This window comes from Cyanistes caeruleus, chromosome 13 (assembly GCF_971803275.1).
Source record: "Cyanistes caeruleus chromosome 13, bCyaCae1.hap1.1, whole genome shotgun sequence".
NCBI classification, from domain to species: Eukaryota; Metazoa; Chordata; class Aves; order Passeriformes; family Paridae; genus Cyanistes; species Cyanistes caeruleus.
Window position 1 is genome coordinate 5475922 of NC_141713.1, and position 21259 is coordinate 5497180.

The 21259-nt window shown below is 40.0% G+C and overlaps 1 protein-coding gene across 5 annotated transcripts in view; it reads right to left on the minus strand.

The window, feature by feature from the left end:
- MCTP2 (multiple C2 and transmembrane domain containing 2) overlaps positions 1-21259 on the minus strand; it is a 117710-nt gene that overhangs the window by 9653 nt on the left and 86798 nt on the right. For all 5 annotated transcript variants that reach the window (XM_086848291.1, XM_086848288.1, XM_086848289.1 and 2 more), the window contains 3 exons: positions 13190-13312; positions 10296-10337; positions 107-216 (listed from right to left, as the gene is read on the minus strand). In XM_086848291.1, coding sequence (XP_086704417.1) covers positions 107-216; positions 10296-10337; positions 13190-13312 — 275 coding nt within the window. The remainder of the gene's footprint in view (positions 1-106; positions 217-10295; positions 10338-13189; positions 13313-21259) is intronic.

Sequence of the window (21259 nt, forward strand, 5' to 3'; positions counted from 1 at the left end):
GCTGCACCTTGCAGCCATTTTTGGGGCAAGACAATTACACCACATTGATTGTCCTGGTTCTGCCTCAGTTCAAATCATGGTCAAGCAAGAAAAATTTATTACTTACTTTTTAATTCTCTCTCCAAATGATGCTATTTCTTCCAGGATGCTCTGAACAGCTATGATGATCTCTTGGACCATGTGGATTCTCTCAATTAGCCCCTTTTTCTCAGACTCCTAATCAAAAGAAACCAGAAAACCAAAACTTTTAATAATTTGCTAGGGTGTTCACAGACCTTGGTGAAACTGAGATTTCCAGCACTGCTGATCCATCCATGACCTCAAGTATTTCCCTGAAGGAAGGACAGAACAAATTCCCTGGGTTTATCACACAGAACTAACATTATTTGTATAGATCCCTGTATTCTCTTCCTTTTCCTCAACGCATGGGCAGAGTTTTCTTCATCTTCTAACACGACTGCAGGATCTCAACCAGGATTTCTCACAACTGGATGCTAAAACACAAGAGGTGCTGAGCACCCCTGGTGTGGAGTGCTGGCTGCTAAGTGCTCCTCAAGAACAAAAATATTCTTGTCCAGAGCTTCTAAATATCACTTTTCTGAGCTTTGTAGGCTCCCCACAACCACGCTGGTTTGTGTATATAAATTAGCAGCAAGATGGTGAATGCAATATTTTTTGAGCATTCTGTATACAGAGACTCATTCTTTTATTGGGAAAAAAAAAAAAGGATCAAAGGAAAAAATGTCATTTTGCCTTTACAGCGGCCATCTCAACTTCATTTCTTACTGCTTATTTTAGGCAACAACATTACAGGACATTACTACACATGTGCAGAAATAAAAAGGAAGCACAGAATGAATTAAAAATCAAAATTACTTAAATCAGGCTTGAAAACCAGTATACAATTATCAGCATTCAGCATTTCTTTGCCAGCAATCTAACACACATACAGGCATGCAAATTGGCATGGTTGCAGATATTCTAGCAAGAAATCAGCAAAACATTCACTTATTACAAAATGCAGAGCCCTGGACACTGATTTTTTACATCACATTTAGACACTTAAAAATCAGTCCAATTCAGGAAAAAAAAAAAAAAACAACAATAAAAAGCCCAACAAAACATTTTAAGCTGTGTTTTAACCAATCTGTTCCCAGAGAGGGGAGATGATGGCATTCTGTATCCCTGCTCTCTGTGGCCCACACCGGTCAAGGCAGAGGAAAGGGTGGGTGGGAGTGAGCAAGGGCCAGAGATTTTTGCATCAACACTGCTGCAATCCTGACAATAATGTTGTCATCCACATTATTCCTCCATGCAGGAAAGGGTCAGAGGCTATTTAAAATCACACAGGGCTGCAGAGGTGAGGGCCCTTGCTCCAGCATTTTGGCACTGCTGTGCTGGGAGAGCGTCTGTATGGGGCTGAGACAGGGCACCACTCTACAGAGGGTGCAGGAATAATCTGTGACCCATCCTTGGATGCTGAGAGGCAAGCATGGGAATGCTGCCCTTATACCACTTTGAATTACTCACTGCCCATTTCTCTCCCCAGTAATTTCTGAGTTTAAAAAAGCCAGCCAAAACCACCATGGAGTTATCAAGCTCCAGACATTTGAATATTTGCCTTTAGGTTGCAAGTCAGTGCACAATGAATAGAAGCAGCATTTTAAATAATCACACATTTGGGTGTGAAAATGAGTATTTTTACATTAATAAAACAACCAACAAAAATGAAACCCTTGGGGTGTGAAATAACCCCAGAACAAAATAAATAAATAAATAGTCAGTTTATGTGAAAATAGCACCAAAAAGTCATTTTCACACAGCTCCAGTTATAATCTCGTTAGGCTCAAATGTAAATGACACATTGAAATTATATTTAACTATTTCCTCACTGGAATGGAACAACAGTCCTTTAACCATGTCTGGCTTTTTTCCCACCAAATTTGGAAGCAGAAGTTGGGGAGCAGCTCATGGAAAACCAGACAGTGGGAATTTCATTCTGTCCAAATTCAGGCAGAGGGGGTAAAGAAATATCACTTAAATAAAGTGATATTGCAGGGCAAGCCTACTCTTGCTGCCCAGAGCTGCAAGGCAGATCATCTGCCAGCTCTGTCTGCATCATGCTGACTTCATTTACACGTCCTCGATGGAGCTCAGGGATGTGGTGATAACACAGTTTAACCAACACAACACAACACAGCTCCTTCTGCAGCCACAAGGCAGAGCCAGAAAATAAACCAGAAACTGCCAGTCCCTAAGTTATGACAACTGCATGCCCATGCTCACCTGGCCACATGCTAAAATCACCCCCAGACAACAGTGCCTTCAGTTTCTGGTATAAAACATGGCCAAACAATGTAAGGGCAAAGACAAACTGGGATTAGAAAGCCTTGTAAATAAAATCAGTTTTTTGAGAGAAAAACAGGCTGCAACTGTCCCTGCAGTATGCACTGTGTGCATAATAGTTTGAAAATCCTGGGAATTTGTCAACGTCATTTCTTTGTTATTGCTGTTTTGTTCTGGAAACCTGCAGTCTAAACACATGGACAGGATTATTGGGTCACTGGTTAAGCAGCAGAGAAGCAGACAAATGAAGTACAACAAATGGGATTTTCCAAATTATTTAAGTTTTGGAGCGTTGTTTATGCTTTGTGAAGCCAGCACCTCACAAAACCCTGTCAGAAGCAGTAAGGGTCCATCAGGGTGACAGTCACTGGACCCTATTTATTAGAAAATGGGAAACTATCACGGAGAAAGCTAGATTTGAACACTACCATGTTCGTGGAAAATGTAAAAAAAGAACCCAAAATACATCTTCCACTAAACACACTTCCTTATCTATGCAAGGCCCCACCACCCAGACAATCCTTCTCCATCCTCCTCAGGTATCATTCCTTTCTGATTTCTTCTGCACTCAATGTATTATACTGCTTGAAAACTGGATGTGGATACCGATAGTTTAAGATCACAGCTCAGAAGCTTTTGCATGAATTGAAAATGAAATGTCCTGCCTGTTTCTGGCATTATTTCCCTAAAACCAGTCATGATAACTTCCATTAATTCAAGGCCTTTTTCTCATTTATTTCTCAGCTGATTACAGCACTGTGGGTGGACCAAAACTAGTCTTCAGCCTCTGGGAAAGAATTAACTCCATCAAAATGAATTTACAACTGAGAATTAATTATATAATCAGTGTGTTACTTCAAATCTTCCTTGCATATCCTGATTTAGGAAACCTTCATTTCTACATTAATTGCCTGAACAAAACCACGAAAGAGGTTTACAAAAGATTAAGCATGACACCAAGACCCAGCAATTTCAGAAATTAAGTCTTTTGTCTCCAGCTAACATACATCAACTCAGAAATGATGATACTGAATCTCTGCTGTACTGGAAGATGCTCCTAGATTTTTCTGTTTCTGAAATATGAAACAGTTAAACAGGATATATAAACACACTTAAAGAGTTACCACAGCTCTGGGATCTCCCTCCCTTGGAAGGAATTTATGCTGCTCTGAGACATTTGGGGTCTCAAAAAGAAACCTTCACACAACCATGGAGGGGCTCCCAGTGCTGAAGACTTTATAAGAGTGGGAATATGGGGCAGGCCAGGACAGGATGTCCCCAGCACTCACACAGCAATTCACAACGGGTGAGCTACAACAGCCAGAGCTGCTCTTGCAAGGGAAAATCCTAAGAGTTATGGGGGAAGACACTGAAGGCAAAATTCTTCAATCGTCTGCTCTGGAACAAAGGCCAAATGCCACCCATTAGTGCTTCTTCTCTAGCCAAGCATCCATTACTGAATTCAAAGCTTGGATGGTGGAGATCCCCTAACTTCTTTTGATCATTTGTTTCAATGATTAATAGCTTTCATCTTTACAGAAAGCTGTTTCCTATTTTTTTAAATCTATCCTTCAAATATTTTTCCTCTGGATACATCCAAACCAGCAAGCAACGCTCCAAATGCAAAGACAATTTTTGCTGTTGTTCTCCGAGTGTGTTTCTGATGTATACTGCAAATATCATATGCACACAACGAGAAGTTAGGCTTGAAGCCACGGGTAACTTCTACATAATACTTGCTCACTTGGATTTCATGGAAAACACTTGCAGAGAAAAATCTTGCATGCAACTTTCAAACAAGTGGTATTCATCAGCAGATTTCTGGCCTGCCAAGGGAAACTTAATATATAAAGCTGAGGAACACTTGGGGGCAAAGATGAGGAAAAGGGGAGGAGAAAACACAAATATTGATTAATGCAAAAGGAGGAAGAAAACAGGATACAGGCAGCTCAGTTAGGAATGAAAATCCTGAATATCTTCAGGGACTGGAAGAATTAGTCTGTCTAACCCTGGGCTGGCCTAACCTTCAGGATTAGCTTTCTTACAGTAGCTGTCTCATTATGCTACTGCTGCTACAAGCACATTAGGGCAATGTTTTACCAGGATTTATCTAATGTACCAGTTATTAATTCTTCAGTGTATTAGCAACAAAACAAGATTGATGGAATGGGAAAAGAAAGGAAAATAGCTCAGGCATGCATTCCTTTTTGCTCCACCATTATTCTGCTTTAAAAAGAAAAAAAAAAATCCAACAAAACATGCTGTAGTTATTTAGAGAAAAGCAGAGTTAGCCAAAGTTGGATTTAATTTTCAACTTGCTGGACTACAAAACTCCAACCTTACTGGTGTCCAGCAAAACCTGTGCCAAACAACATCTTAGGGCCAAAATACTCGTCCATGAAGAACTTCTGAAACCAAAGGGATTTTATTTGGTATAAACAGCAGACCACTGGCCTCTATTGTCTGCGGGGAACACTTCACTAACAGCTCCAGTCTAGCAGCAGAATGAAGCTCTTGTGGGAGGTGGCAGCCATGGAGTGACAGACAGTCTCTTGGTAGCTAAAATGAATTCCAGGCAGAGCTTTGCAAACAGTCACCACAGCAACCTTGAACTGGCTCCTGCCTTCGTTGGGAGCCAAAGGCTGCTGAGAGGAGCCCAGCAATGCGCCTTGCTGAGTCACTGCCCTGCCCTGTGCTGCAAAGGCTGCTAGGAGAGCTCCTCGGCACTTCCAGGAGGACGGGCACGCCGAGGGGACGGCTGCCAAACTCCGAGCAACTGCCTCGTGCAGTCCTGAAACTGTGCATCACAGGATCTTTTTGTTTATTAACACCATGCTGCAAATGTGCCTGCCTGTGGAAATTTAGCGAATCTGAGTGTACTTGAAATAATTACCAAATAGAGGAAATGCAACACATACAGGTCAATTTATGCTCTCAGTTAAAAAGGTGTGAAATCTGGAATAATTCCACCAGAGCCAATAGAATCACTTCAGACTGGTATGAAGGAGAGCAGCATCGGTCTTAAAAGGAGACATTTGGAAAGCAACAGCACATGATGCTACAGCTCAGGCTGGGGAATACTCCCTGAAGGGCAGAAGATGACCACTTCATGCCCTGTTCAGCCATGCCTGCACCTTCTCTGCCTATAAGATTAGATGAATTTCATCCATGCACAGGGGTCCAGCAGAAGTCTCATAAGCCAAGCCCATAGGAAAAATCTTATATGGAAAACCCTAAATCATAATTCAGTTTCTTTCTCTATGCACAGGCATGAAATGCAGGAGGCTTAAGAAGCATTTTCCGTACTTGCTCACGTTTTCATAGATGTGTAAAGTAATCTAAAGTCTACTGGTATTGCCACAAGATTTCAAGCAATATCAGCAGTCACAATAGAATAAAACACAATTCAGGTGAGGAAGACATGCTTAAAAAGCAACAAGAATCAATCCTGAATGGAGATACAAAGTCATCAGTCATCTTTGATTTAAAAAAGAGAAAGGGAAAGAAAATAAATTTTGTCAAAATAAGTGTTTTCTCCTGGAAACACATGAGACTTAAGAACAATCACATGGATTTTAGACTTAAACTACAGGATCATCTATGATCCAGGTAATGATCTTCAGCAATTTGGGGTACAGGAGAAAGAGATCTATTCATCTATCTTGCCAATTCAAAATGAAATTTAACAACATTATAAATAGTTTGAATTTTTAAGGGACGAGAACTCCCTGAGGCTCATGTGCTTGGTCCCGTGACCTGCCTAGTGCTACTTAATATTTTTCCAGAAATTTAGAGAAGTTGCAGTGTTGACTTTTACCTACATCTAGGTAGGTAATTCTCTCTAAGAGGGAGAATTCTGGAGTGCCATAGGGCTGCTAAGGTTTCCTTGCGAGGATATCTAAAAGTCCCCTGCAAGAACTTTCTTTCAGCTCCTCTCCCCCATCACCTCTAAACCTACAAATGGGTGGCTCATGGCACTGATACAAGGACTGTGCCAATTTATGGGATGCTTATGGATAAGACCAGCCCTAGACAATGCTGCTGTGCAAGATTTAACAACAGACCATTTAACTTCCAGTTTCTTGCACAAAGAAGGCTCCTAGGAAAGAATCAAAGCAAAACCAAAGCAAGCCCTGCACTTGGGTCTTTTTGCCCATAATTTTGTGGAGGACATGGATGCTCCTTGCCAGTCTGAACATACTCTATGTATCACAGGGCATTTTCAAGTCCTTACCATCATTTCTCTTCAGCAATCTTAATGGGGGATGTTGAAATATTATATTGCAATGGTTTTATTGAAGAGAAGAAGAAAAAACTAATGAAATTATTTATACTTCCAGGGAAGAAAACAATGAGATGATATTGTCTTGAATGACCTTTCCTAAGTATGGGGATATAGCATCTTACACAATAGACTCTTGGTTCATGTTTCAATTACTGACCTTTACTGCGGAGAAAATTAATGCAATTTTCATCGTAATCCACCCGTACAAATAAGATCCATACGGAAGGTTTCCACATGCTGAATCTAACTCAAATGGAAAATGTCAGCTGTTTGCTACTGGATGAATTTGACTTTAATTTGTTCTGCTGAAGTCTTTTTGAATTGTGTTCATAAAACTTTGTATATCTTTGGTACCTGTATTTGACAGAGATTTTCCTACATTAAAGGCACTGAATTTTTATTCTTCGGTGATTTTTTTCCCACTTCTGTTTTTTTCCCAATACATGAGATACTAAACATTTCTTGGAAGTTGCCAAATAACTTGGCTTAGAGCCACGGTATCATTTGATTCTTCCCTGTTACATTGCACTAGCCAAGCAGGACTACACTGGCTCAGCACAGGACAGAAAATCTACAAAAAAAAAACAAACCAAAAAACAACAAAATCCCTGTACAGGAATTGCTGTTGATTCAGTTTTGTCCCTGATTTTCTTTTGAATCAGTTACCAGACCTGAAAATAGTAGTAAATTAGGTTTTGTCTGTTGTGGAGATGTAAAGAGACAATGGAGAAGACTCCAAGGCTCTTTCCAGTCAAGTGCTATGACACAATCATTCACATGTCTGCTCTTGAAACTCTACAGTTATTATCAGAAACAGAAAAAAAAAATAATAATAAATAGAACTGGTTAACAACCAGACAACTTAAAGTGAGTTGCATGCAGCTTGTCTATACCTTCTTACTGGCAGACCAAAGATGCTCCAGTGATGCAATTTTAAAACAATCCTTCCTCAGCCTGACAGACCCCAAAGCTGACAGGACACAGGCTGAACTCCGTGTCCAAGATGGCACAAATCCGAGAAGGCATTTATCCACTGCAGGGCTCGTGCCAAAGGGACAGAGCACTGCTATCTTTTACAGCCCTCCATGCTGGTATGTGGGGAGGGCAGAGGGGGAAAGGAAGGGGGAGCTGGCAATTAAGCCCTGTCATTTAAGACAGATAGTCTAGGTGGAGGGAGTTAATCTGCTCTTGGGTTTTTGAACTAAGTGTCTGTGTATTTATAATTTGTAAACAGTTCATCTCTTCGAGGGTGTGTTACAATTCCCAGAAGCACGGTCTGTTATGTCTAACAGGCAGCAGAACCCAGAAGGGCTCTGTGTGCGAGTATTTTGATACAGCAGGATGACAGGAAACAGAAACAGTGACCTCGTACACCACAACCCAACTAGCAGATTTCAACTTTGGGAGCTCTTGTATTAGGGAGGAAAAAAAAATACACAGACTTCTTTTTAAAGTAGAGTTGTCTGTTTAAATGTTGACATTGCCATGAGATAGTGTCATAAAATCACATTTTTCTTACACTCCCCAGAGAGCACTGGCCACCCTCAGACTTGGAAAAGAGACTTAGAATAACTTAATGTACTTAAAAATGCAAGTCATGGGAGTGCAAGCGTGGCCCATCACTGCACAGGGCTACACACAAGGCACAGTAAAGACATTAAGGCAATTCTGCACAGCACTGGACATGGGACAAATGTAGGGGCTGGCAATTGTCTCTTCTGGCAACTCTGTGAGAGAATTCCATAGACCCCTAACAATTAGAATGAATTATGAATTATTACTGTAATGTTGGGATGTAAAGTGCTCAAGAGAAAGCTTGCTGAGGGTGTCTGCTGTGAGAGGCTTTAGCCAGGGCTACCAGCCCTCTGTGTCAGAGAGTCCTGGAGAAATGGAGAGAGAGGCAGCTCCCATTACAAAATGGTAGGGCCAAACCATCAGCAGCTCCACACTGACTCTCAGGAGTTTTACCAAACCTGCACATTCAGAAGAGAAAACCAAGAAAGGGAATGACAGTGAAGCTGTTTGGGGGAAGGCAAAAACCCAAAGTCATTAAATCCATATTGAAATGACCCAGTTGTATTTGTAGAGAGAACCAAAGTCACTGGAGTTAAATGCAGGGTAAATGTAACCTAGAATATTTTAGCATTGCAGCAATGAATCCATTGCACGCCACAGGAAACAGAGGATTTGATACCTATTTAATACATTCTTACTTCTCTTTTCCCACCTCAGCATTTGCAAGGGAAAAACAGGATTATTAAAATTGAAAAAAGTAAATGGGATTGTTCCAGTGAATAAGTTACACCTTTAGGCATCACACAAATAATACTTACAGGTGTTCAGAACCAGGTACCCACTAAATAGACATTATTTACTTTTACAGATATGCAGCATTCTTTTGAAAAAGATGCAACTTTCATTTGGCAACTTCTGATGAGTTTCAGATATTGGTCCATTCAGTTGACACATTTTACAATGTGAAGAGTAAATTATAAATGAGAACATTTAAACAACTATTGTGTGTTGCAAGAAACCTGTAATTCAGCTGGATTGCCTAAACTTCACTTTATAACTTTGACGAATTTCTGGTTGCTCATTAAAATATAACCACAGCAGAAGAGCAAGTTAAATTGAAATAACTATTCCCATCAATTAGTCTGCTGAGCTTCAATCCCAGGGTCTGTCACTGAGAAGAGTTAAGGTGAACTTGCTAGCTGCATTATTGATTTACTTCTTAATGATCAACAATTTCACTGTAGCATTTTTAAAACATAGAATATTCAAGAAGAGTCTTATTAACTTAGTATGCAATTTGAAAGTTTCACATCCCCTCATGAACATTTTCTTCCTAACAGCTAATGTTCCTTTGCATGCTGTTGCTCGTTAAATAATTCCTCACCTTTTAGCTTTAAAGTATTTATAGATTATCAGATCCTCCTTCACTTACTTATGTTTTTTCAAGCTGTATACATTAAGTTCTCTTAATCTTTCTTCATATGTCATGCCCTCTAATCCTTTTATCATTTGTCACTGTGGTTTGATAAACTTGGAAAAAAATCCAATGAATTTTTCACAGTGAGAAGAATGAGTAAGTATGTTCCAATAAAATAAAAAACAGGCCTTGCCAATTCCAATTCTTTCCACATTTCAGCCGCTGAACTAAAACTGTTTTTTTTCCCAGGCTCTGAGAGAAATGTTGAGAAAACTCTAACCAGCCCTCCACAAATCACACCAATTCTGGCCTACTGAAGTGGAAATGCCAAATGGTTTGGGGAAAGCCATTAGTAGGGAACGTCATCCAGCGCTCCAAACAGCAGCGAGGGGGGATTGTACATCCTTGTGTGCATCTTTGCAGCTCCCTGACCCACACACACCCCTCCCTGCAGGGGCACACACATGAACATGTGCCCACTACAGGGTCAGGCACAGCCTGGGGCTGCCCAGAGTCACTTGGTTCTGGTTCAGGTCTCACCCAGGTACCGCCGCTGTGCAGTGTTTCACAAACCAACCCCTTCCTACCTTCAAACTTGCCAAGCAGCAAACTGCTGACAACTGTTTTCCCAGTCAGTACAGATAATAACTGAAGATTTATGGAGAGATGATTTGTTTGTGTTCTCCCACCTTCCCTCTGATTCTAGCCAACACAATTGAGAGATACGCTTACCTTGTCATCTTCATCCTCGTCTTCATCCAAGCCCATAAGCTCCTGCAGAAGCAGATGTCCACATTACAAAACACAACACTTATTTTTTAGTGACAGGCAATGTTCAAAAAGCTTATGATACTCCCACAACGTTTCACTATACAATTTTCTCCCACTTCTATTGAAAGTCATTAAAAAACCCCACCACTTTCTCCTTTCCAAAACAGTGCTTTATATTCAAGGACCTTTCTTTTTTGTGGTATTCTGAACAAAGCATACAACACCCTACAAAAATTTGAAGTCTAAATAAAGCATTAGTGGCTGTGTCCAGTAATCTGAAGGCAACAGGATTTCAAACACATTGCCAACTTTTACTATCTGTAAACAGCTTTGTTCTCAGTCTTGCAAATGAACCAACTGGTACGTCAAGGCTGAGGACTCTATACTCAACTTGTTTCATCCCCACTGCCACAATGACTGCTCCCTCCCTTTAGGGCCATTACTGAAACATCAGACTTTAGACATTAGTATGAACATAATCAATCTCACAAAGAATCACAGGCAGATTTCTATGCAGCATTATTTCCTCCTTTTAGCTTCTGTGGTGACAGGTAGGACAGAAAACAAAAGACTTGGCAAAGGCTTGGAATTAGGAGCACTTGGCTTTCAATTCAGGTATTTAATAAACTGAGCCTTTAACAGGGACCTTCAGGTTTTTTCTTGGTTATTTAATATCTACATTTGAATTTGTGTACTACAAGTTTAAATACAGCAAACATGCAAAGAATGTGAAGAATCACAATAAAAAGATGTTTTGGATTTAGGGTTTCTTAGGGGGTTGGGTGTTTCTCTTTGGGGTTTTTTAATTTTCCCCTGAAAAGCAGTTGTACTGGGAGTTCAGATACCCAGATTTATTCTTTGGCTCTCTGGAATACCCTGAACAGCTGAATTAACACTGATCATGGCTTAAATTTCTATAGAAGCTCCCCATCTGTAAAACATAAAACATTTTACTAATATTCACGAATTTAGCCTCCTGGCAAGTGGATCAGGAGTACAAGGTTAATTCTGTTATTCACATTTTATAGCACAGAAATCAGAATTTGAGGTTCACTTTTGCAAAGACACTTGCTTGCATTCCTCTGTATACACAAAATGTGTGTGCTGGCACACAAAAACCAAAGGCAGTGAATATCCAGCCAAGGCCTGAAGAAGCAAAAAATAAATAAATGACTGTGTAAAAAGCATTGGTATTTTGTAGAAAACCTTTTCTCATCTGCAGGACAGATGTGACTGGGACTAGCACCTGATTGTCTATTTTTGACCTACAGATGGTTGGAATCAGAGACACACATAAAAAAGGAATCAGGTAATATTAAAGGCACTTTGACTACTTGTTCCATATGATCCCAATCCTGCAAAGCACTTTGGCAGACGTGTGATTTTGCTTATGCAAAATGCACCCCTGAATTTCATGGCATGGCACTGCTTACAGAATGTGTGACAGGAAAAAAGCCAAATTCCTGATGGACCTTTCCTTCATATTACCACAATTAGCTGTATTTTTAGAAATAGCCTTTTTGTAGTGTCCACCTAAATGATGCTCTGCTCAGTTTTTCTGTCTTATGTGAGACTCTCCTCACCTGAACATGCAACAAACTCACCACAGGATGAGAGAAGGGGCTGGAAGGCATTCTCTGTGTATTTTTTTCTGGATAAGTTATTATTGTTATTATTTACTGCCTTTTGTATTAAAAACAAAAACATCTGTTTGCCTGGGATTCTCCCACATGGGAAGTTCTGCTTTTCTTGATGAAATCAAGTCATCACTGAAAACACACAGTGTCTTTCTGCATTATTCTGGACTTGGCTGAAACTGGGGAAAGGCATTTCTTTTACCATGTTTTCAAATTAAGCCTCCCCTGGTCTGGATAATGCAACTTCTCCTGTTTTCTGAGAATATTTCCACTTGAGAGTGGGTGAAAACTAAACTAGGAGCAAATTTTCACAATAAAACTAATAAACCAGCCACTGACTTTTTTAATTCTAGGATATTAAGCCTTTATGTAAAATCCACTTGACTAATTCAGGTAAAGTTATTCTTCATGGATACCAGTGAAAATTGTCCTTTTGTTAGAAGGAATCATCAAAAGTCAGAAGCAAGCTATCCTTTGACTTCCATTTCATTACTGTATTTACTTCACTTTTTAAAACAGAATATTATGGACATTCATGAATTTACTCTCCTTTCTAGCTCTAATTACCATTGTTATGGAAGTGAAGACAGTGGTCAACATCAAACAGCATTTCATATCCCAACAGTAGCACTTTTTCACACTCGGTTATTTCTGTATTCAAAACTTCTGTACTCTCGATTATTTCTCTATTTAAAACTTTCTTTTTCCCAAGTAAAAAAAAAACCAAAGGCTAAATTTCTGGGGGGAAAAAAAACCATTAGTCTTTCAAGAGCTGGGAGTGGGAAGGAGGAATAAAAGCTTCTTAAGACCTCAGATCACAGGACAAGCTTTAAAAGAACGACATTCTCTTTTGGATTCTATTGACTTTCCTCTTCTGTGAAACATGAATCATTAGTGTGTTGCAAAGTGTAATGGCAGGAGGGGAATGGCATTTAGGAACTTGCTGCTTTGCAAACCTTTCTTAATTCAACTTTAGAACGCTTGTAGTTATTTAGTAAGTGAAATCTTCCTCCTACACACTCTCATCTTCTTCTCCTACTCTGAATGGTTTATTGCTTTAATTGAATAATGAAAATTGAGATAATTGAGGTTTCTTTTCAGTAACTTTGAAACAGAAGTGCTGTTTAGCTACACAACAGCAAAATGCCATTCAGACGCATGACACTTTGCTCCGGGGCAAACTGGGGCTACCAGAAATCTTACTGCCATTCTACTTGCCTGGGCATCCTGGGCATTATTGACCTTCCCTGTTGTGATGAGGGAGAAATTGTATGCAAAGAGCACCAGCAAAGCCAGGGGCACCATGTACAGCTCCACGGTCCAGACGGTGACCACAAATACCTGGGAGAACACATACAAGTTTTGAAAGAAAAAGACATGTAAGAAAGGCTGCCAGACATTATCACTCTGCACATTCATCCTTGAATCTCTGCTAATCTCATTCAGATTATTAATTATTTTGGCAAAGAAATCTGCTCCCTCTGTTCTGTGTGAGTTCATTAGGCTGCTGCTCGCTGGGTTCTGCTCCACTGAACCTGGGGCAGGAGAAGGCCATGAGCATGAGGTCAGTCCAAAGGCTTTCTCCACTCCTTCCTGGGACCCCTCCAGCCTTTTGTCCTTAGTGCTGGAGTACAACAGATGCACTTGAAGAGGTAAACCTGCTCCACTTGATCCAAACCCTAATGCCAGAAGATCTTTCCCAGGCTAGGGAAGAGCATTTTCCTCTTGTGCAACAGGAGCCACGGAGCTCCCTGGTCACTCCACAGGGGATGATCAGCAAATGCATCTTCACCATCAATCCACCTATATTCTTGGCCCAGCAGCACAGAGAATAGGACTGTCACCTTGCAGGGGGCAAGGCCTTAGGTTGCACATGATGCATTATTTTGGAAAGGGTTCCAGTCAGCCTAGTCTCCATTCTCATACTCTTGCCATCACAGCATATTCTTGTCAGCACAGCATATTCTGATTTCACTGGTTCTTTGGAGTCTCTTTTCCTAAAAACCAGTATGAGTCCGTGTGTTTGGACTGGTATCTGACAAAACCCACTAGCAGCAAAACCAGAAGCCAAACTGGAAGGGCAAAACACACAAATAACACGATGGGAATCTAAAAAGCACATAGGATTTAAAAAGAAAAACGTTACAAGCCAAACTGCAATCCTATCTTACAAGTACCAACAACACCTGCAAACTTGGAGGGGTTGGCAATGCAAAGTTAATAAACTAAATCCAGAACTGCCATAAAATGTATGTTGTGATCCCATTTCCTTTTCTACTACATACATAGTGTTTCCAGAAGAACTGCCTAATGCTGGTAGCAACTTGAAGCTATTTTAAGCAATCTCCTTCAAAGACATGGCACAAACACATTTTTCTGATTTTTCCTCCCCCAAAAGAGGTTGGTTTGATCAGAAACAACAATCACATTTTTAGAATAATACAGGTAAGTGGAAATGAGTCAGATCCAGTAAAAGCATCTCCAACAACAAAGGGAAAACTCTATGGGTGATGAGGAAGCTAAATCTCCACCTCCTCTCATCCTTGGCCTGACAAATAGTACATATAAAGACAATGCTGGAAGTTGTAGAATGGGAATTTTTATGGCAATGTATGTTGTGTTATGGACCTGAAAGTGTAACCACATTGTACCAAAGAAACACTTCCCATTGCATTCAGCACTGTGAGAACTTACACCCCCACAAAACAACAGCTGTTTTAACTTTTTAAACAAAAAGACTTGTCTGACATCAGACAAATGGCAAGTTAATACCTACCATGGGCCAAACATAAACCAGGAAACAATGCCTCTATGCATAACCTTGCCCAGACAGCACTTGCATTTTCTGGAGTGTACCTGATTTCATGTTAGCTGTTGCTATGCAAGGAATTAGACTGTCATCCTGTTCTTGGCATTTGTTGGCCAGTAAAGCAATCTCTGAGATATATTCATTTATAAAATGGGCTGACATCCAGGCAATATATCCCCATGCTATTGATTTGCAGCACAGGAATGTGGAAGACGATTTGGTTTGGGTTTTTTTTTTTTTTCCCTTTTTGATCCTGTTTTTCAACATACTAAAAAATTAGAAGTGATAATGATTCACACAGCCACATTTAGTATGTAAGCAAGGCAACAGAAACACATGAATCCAGGCCAAGAATTGGTACTTGTCTTACAGGAGTCTTGCATAACTTTAGCTAATAAAGCCTTCAATAATTTTGATATTCCCAGTTAAAACATCTCCCATAAATGAAAAGTTCTAACCTGAACAAGTTCCTCTGAAGCTATTCCAACTCCCTTGGATGAATATATGCTTGTCTTTTAAGACAAAGTGAAGGTGATAACAGCTTCTGTCCTACCCTAAATGTCACTCCAAAGAACAAAGACCTGTTATTGCACATAAATCCACAGGTATCTCTCTCAGGTACACACAGATTAAAAAAAAAAAGACATACATATAAATATACATCTGATTCTTATGTAAATTCCTTTAATAGAAATTCTTATTTCCAGGTATTAATTCAAAACATTTTCTCCAGTCCATGGGAAGGGGTTGCCTTTGCACCACCTCCCTGGGCTACGAGCAAACTCAGCCTTCTCCTGATGCAGCAAAAAGGCCCCAGCAGCAGCCAGCCAGGCAAAGTCCTACAAGGAGTCAATGAAGCTCTTGAAGAACCTCTCTTCATTCACTCAAGTGCAGGACTTGACCCAATTTTAGTGCATCTGTCACCATCCTATGTGAACATCACCCTGCTCGGCTGCAAGTGCAACACAACCTTGCAATCACAGGTCACTCAGGCAAGCTAAGAAACCAAGACCTTGGTGATTTTAGATCTTGCAGTACATTTTGTGTATTATTAAGTTGCAGACCTCAAACAAAACTTCAAACCTAATTACAAAATCTCACTGTAGGCTCAATGGGTAGCTGAGGCATGCTGTCTCTTCCTTTCTAATGCTGACTGGTTAATCAGCTGCTGAGTTATGTCTCAGACAGTGAAGCTTTGATAGAGCTCCCACATCTCCTTAACAAGAGCTGCTTTGCTGCTATTGCCACAGTACAGGGAACTTTCATTACTGTGACACGACACAGACACAAGACAAATTGATTTAGCTATTCAGAAATTATTTAGCCTCGGAGGTATGGGAAATGATTGCTGTGAACATACAGTACATAATTAAAGTTCAGAGTGTGTTTATAGAGCGAATAGAAATATTTCTGTTGTTCTAACAGCCTTTTGAGTAGTTCTGCAGCATCAGTTTTCAAAGCAGATCCCAAGCAGGCCCATGTCCTGTTTTATCAGCTTTCAGGCAGCTCCCTGACACTGACCACAGCACCAGCAGTCCTGTGACACAGATCCCACTCTCCAAATGACAAGGTCCTTAATCACGCATGCTTTTACTCTCTCCTCATAAAGTGATACTTTATGCCTGGGAGAAGGTCTTGAATGATGCTCCCTAAATTACTTCCTTATCAATTTTTTTTTGCCAAAACTCAAGAATGCTTCAGCTGCTGATGTAAATAACGGCTAATGCAAGGAAGAGTATCTTCTTGATTTCTTGTCATCACCAGTCTGCCTTTTGCCTAATAGATAACCTAGCAAGGGAATCCATTAACAGGTTCAGATCGCTTTCCCAGCGCCACAGAAGTCAGAAAGCCACAAACTATGGCCCTGATTCAAATGATCCAGTTTCAACAAACCATTTCTTTTTTCAATGTTTCTCGTTGTTAGACAAAGTTCTGTCAGACATAATCTGTTACATAATTGATAATTTTTCTGCTGGACTTCACACTGTGAATGGGAAAAGTTAAAAGCACAGCAGCCAAATTCTAAACTAAGAGTTAATGTAGTAGAAGCGAGTTTTCTACAATACTCCTTTTAATGCAATTTGAGAGTATAAAAGCCTATTATAGAAGTGAGCACTTTAATTCACAGCATTCTAAAACAATGATCAAAATAGAAACAGGAATGAGATAGACCTATCTAGAGGGAAAGGAAAAAAAAAAAAAGAGCTCTTGAAACTAATATTTAGACTAGAGCTCTACCTAAAAGACAACAGCAATATCACAGCCTTGGAGAAAGGACCACTTGATTTCAGCTGATTAATGTGTTGCTATTTCAAAGGGCCTAATAACTACAAGTTAAAGCTCTGGAGGTTTGGAAGCTGTTTCATCTGAAAATCATTGAAGAGGGGTCCAACTGTTCCTGTCAAGAAGCATGGAGTTTGAACAACCATGAGAGTGGCCCTTTTGACAGCAGTACAAAAGATGAGAGAAGGCAGCCTCAACTGAAAGTAAAAACAAACCCTTAGAAACACGTTTCAAATCTGGTTTTTCTGCCGTTCTGGTTCCAATTTAGCATCTGACTATTAAGACCAGATTTTAGACGGGTGTCTACTAAAATATGCCCATAAAACATTTGTCACCAGCAAACCCACAGTCATGGGATAGAACAGTTTTAAGAGGCTTAGAAACCTAGCGTAAGATAGGATTTTCTGCGTCATTTTTCTACACAGTAATTACAATTTTTCTAAGTGTAAAATTAACAGGTTCTTTTTGACCTGGCAAGCCTTTGAGGTGCAGAGAGGGATGCTGTGCTGTGTGACAGAATAACTCTTGAACAACACCAGTGATGGGAGGAGAGTGTTACATTCCATCAGATGGAAGAAATAAAAGTGAAAGGAGATTAAATGCATGCAAGGAACCTATGGTAAAAAGTTATTTTCTTGGCCAGTATAGGCTCCAATGCTAATGAAATGCCTCATCAGCAGAGCTGTGAAAAATATTGTTTGAAGCTCCAAGTTTCAAAAGCCACAATTTAACTGAACTCTAAACTTCTAACAGCTTCATCAAAAGTTTCCTTGAGATTTATAAACACGTTCTGTGTAACTCGTGAAGGCAGGAGGAAAACTTGGGCTGATACTGCTGTGAACCTCCAAGTTTTGTTTTGAACTAAACTAAACTAAAACAAATCAGTGCATTTAATTTGAGACAAAAAGATGTGCTCTCCCTTATTCACAGGGGAGAGGGATTCTGTATTTTTAATTTATTTCTGGGCTACATGAGTTTCAAGTTACCATGTATGCATTCAAATGAACCCTAAAAAAAAAGGGAAATTTTTGAGAATAAATATTCAGGGATGAATTCTCTATTTTGGGGGGGTTTCTAAGCTTTAAGTCCCTCTGCTCCAAACAAAATACAGGATATTAGCCAATAACATAAGATACTGGCTCCCCAAAAGGGCACTCAAATCCCTTGGAGGCAATAAGCCTGTCAACAACAAATTATTTCTGACAGATACTTATTCCTGCCCTTAGACAGGGAGAGGACAAGAGTAGAGGAGAGAATGAACACACTCACAGAGAGCAGTACATTTGTGCATATGTGCATATATAGCTGTGCATATGGAGCCATCTCTTCCCGATATGGGCAATATGGATGCAGGAACACAGCAGTGCTGAGCCTTCACTGACAAAAATCAGGATGCCTGGGGAGGGCCCAGACTGATGGGAGTACAGCAATGAGGCTTGTGCTCTTGGGCTGGCTTTCCATGGAATAGTGAGAGAATTAAACTAAAACAAGCCATTAAAAATAATGCAAATTATCTTAATACCCCCCTATACTCTCAAGACATAGGGGAAAAAAAAAACCACCAAAAAAACAAAGGTTGAGAAAACCATGTAGCATGTATTTCCCACTAAAGATCCTCTTCCAAAGATGCATTCCAGAGTCGTTGTGACTGATCCTCTCCTTCCCACATCCACCTGATGCTCCCTCACCTCAGAGCCTGCTCTCATTGCACTTCACAGCCGGGAAGCTGGAGCTCAAGGAGGGTCAGCTCTGAGCAGAGTCTCTCCCTCACTGCAATGCAGTAATGGAGAACGTGGCAGGAAGAGAAATTATACTTAAATAAACCAGCACTGGCAGAAGAAACCTATTTACTTTAGATTCAATTTGTTTTTTGTGTCCCTGGCAGAAGAACGCAGAGCATCTCAACGGCGGCGCGGAACGTGCGCTGTATTGAACGGCAACGACCAAAATCAAAAATGACCTGAAGGAATAGAGGGCTTTAAATATTTATGCCACATTACAAATTATCTCTGCATTGCTCCACACACCAGTGTAGAACTTAGTAATTTTTTAAGGGTGTACCACAAGGCAAAAAGCTCTTTGAAGCCAAGTGTAAGCACAACCAGAATCCAAAAACAAAAGAAATCCACCTAAACATCCCAAAAGCCAAACCAAAGAATCAAACTGTGACCCAAAAAACCCTCAGTCTGCCTAGCATGTGATTGCACAGAACGAGAAGTAGAAATAAAGGAGATGTTTGCACAAGTTGTTACCATGTGCAACAACCTAATGGGTTTTTTCCTCAGGTAATGCTTTGGATAACAAACAACAAGCCATGTTTGCCCAACCCAGTTGTCTGCACAGGCTAAATGACACGAAGCCATGTCCTGCTGCCATATCCACATCCCAACTCTTCTTTTCCCAGCTTCATCTTGCTGAGTGAATGGCCCAGGATGAGGCTCAGGGGGGAAAAGGGGGCCCCAGCTTGTTGGGAGGTACCCAACTTGTGCTTGACAATTTACATCATGTGTGAGGATTCGAGAAGAAAAAGGAATAAAAGAATAAAACCTGTGGTGGATGGGAACTGTGATCAGCATGGTTGCAATTTTACCAAATATTCAAAAGCAGAAGAAAAAAAAAAAAAACAATGTTCCCCACTCTCAACAAAAAAAAAAAAGATATGCAAAACCAACAAAAATAGTCCCAAAAACATGTGAAAAAACTCATACTGTTTAAGTCAATATGTGTTAGGGCCTTTTTTGTCATTGCCTGATTTAGACTCTTCAGGGGGATCTCATTTTCTCTGCTGCTGGTAGGAAGTAGAGACTCATTTGTGTTTTAAATGAAAGCTGTGATTCATGTGCAATCACAGGACTCTTAAGAAATAGTGCTTTAAGAAGAAGCATGTTCTGCAAAAGTCGCAGAGGAATCAGAAGAGCTGACAATATTGCAATCTGTTCTCCACCATCCTCTTGGGACACTGCCGTCGGAAGCTCCATCAGGGAAGGTTGGGATGCTACTCTCAAGACTGCAAACACTTACAAAATGTCCCCACTCTGAGCCTGAATTACTGTTGTCATTAACACCTTCAATGGATTTATCCCCTACTCATAACAATGCCTGGAATCAGAAAGAGATAACAGCAAAACAAAAACGAAGCTAATTAAAAAGTGACGGTTTTCTTTTATTCTGATTATTTTCATTATGTTAATGAGGTTACCCATGCTAGAAAAGTGGAACCAAGATCCATGGGTTTATTTCTGTAATGAGGAGGTCAGGGAAGAGGCACTCAGTCTAAATTTATTTCACTGAACTTATCACTTGTAAAGTCTGCGTGTGAGTTAAGATTTCTACATTGCATTCCAGCTATTTTACAATTACCTGGCACATTGGTCAGTGTGGATGATAATTTCCAACACGAAGGGGTGCCACCTCTGCCCTCTAAAATACATTTAACCCCCAAAGCAAATGCCCACAAGTCCAGTGGGTGCCCCTGCCCAATTTCCCTGTGGATCCTACTTTATCCCTAATCCCTAAAAGAGGTTAAAACAGAATCAGCTACAACATGAGTTTTGGGTTCTATATTTATGTACGTACAACAGTTTTAGAGTAAAAGATTTCAAATCCTTTTAGGCGGCAGACACTGAAGAAATAGCTGTTTGCCAACATGCTGACTGGTCTAATTTTTCTCTCATGCTTTTATCTAACGTATTTTACATTTCCTGTGCCAAGTAAAATACAGTTAAGACCCTCAAGCAATAAAGCTTAAAATCAGGAAAAAAAAAGAGGAAAAAAATAAAAAAATTACAGCAGTTTTCTATGTTTTGGGGTAATCCTCTGGGAATGGGCCAGGGGAATAAATCTGCATGCTATTTATTTCTACAGGGGTTACTATCACAGACCAAGGTGACTGGAGAAGATCCCAAAACAAAGAGGGGGTGACATGCAAGAAAAAAAAAAAAGCAACTGTTGTTTTACATTGTAGATAAACTAAATGGTAATTTTTTAATTCTAATGTTTTGGTTTGTTTTTCAGCAGGGTCATAGCTCTGGAATTATTCTCATACACAAAGTTATAATCTGTTTGCAGGGAAGACAGGCATTATGCAAGTTAAAAATCTGATCTTAAAGTAAATAATTCTTCCAAAAAGCATCAGAAAAAAAAATATTTGTTCTATTTAAAGAAAGCAAAAAGTGTAGGCAAATTTTAGTTATTCT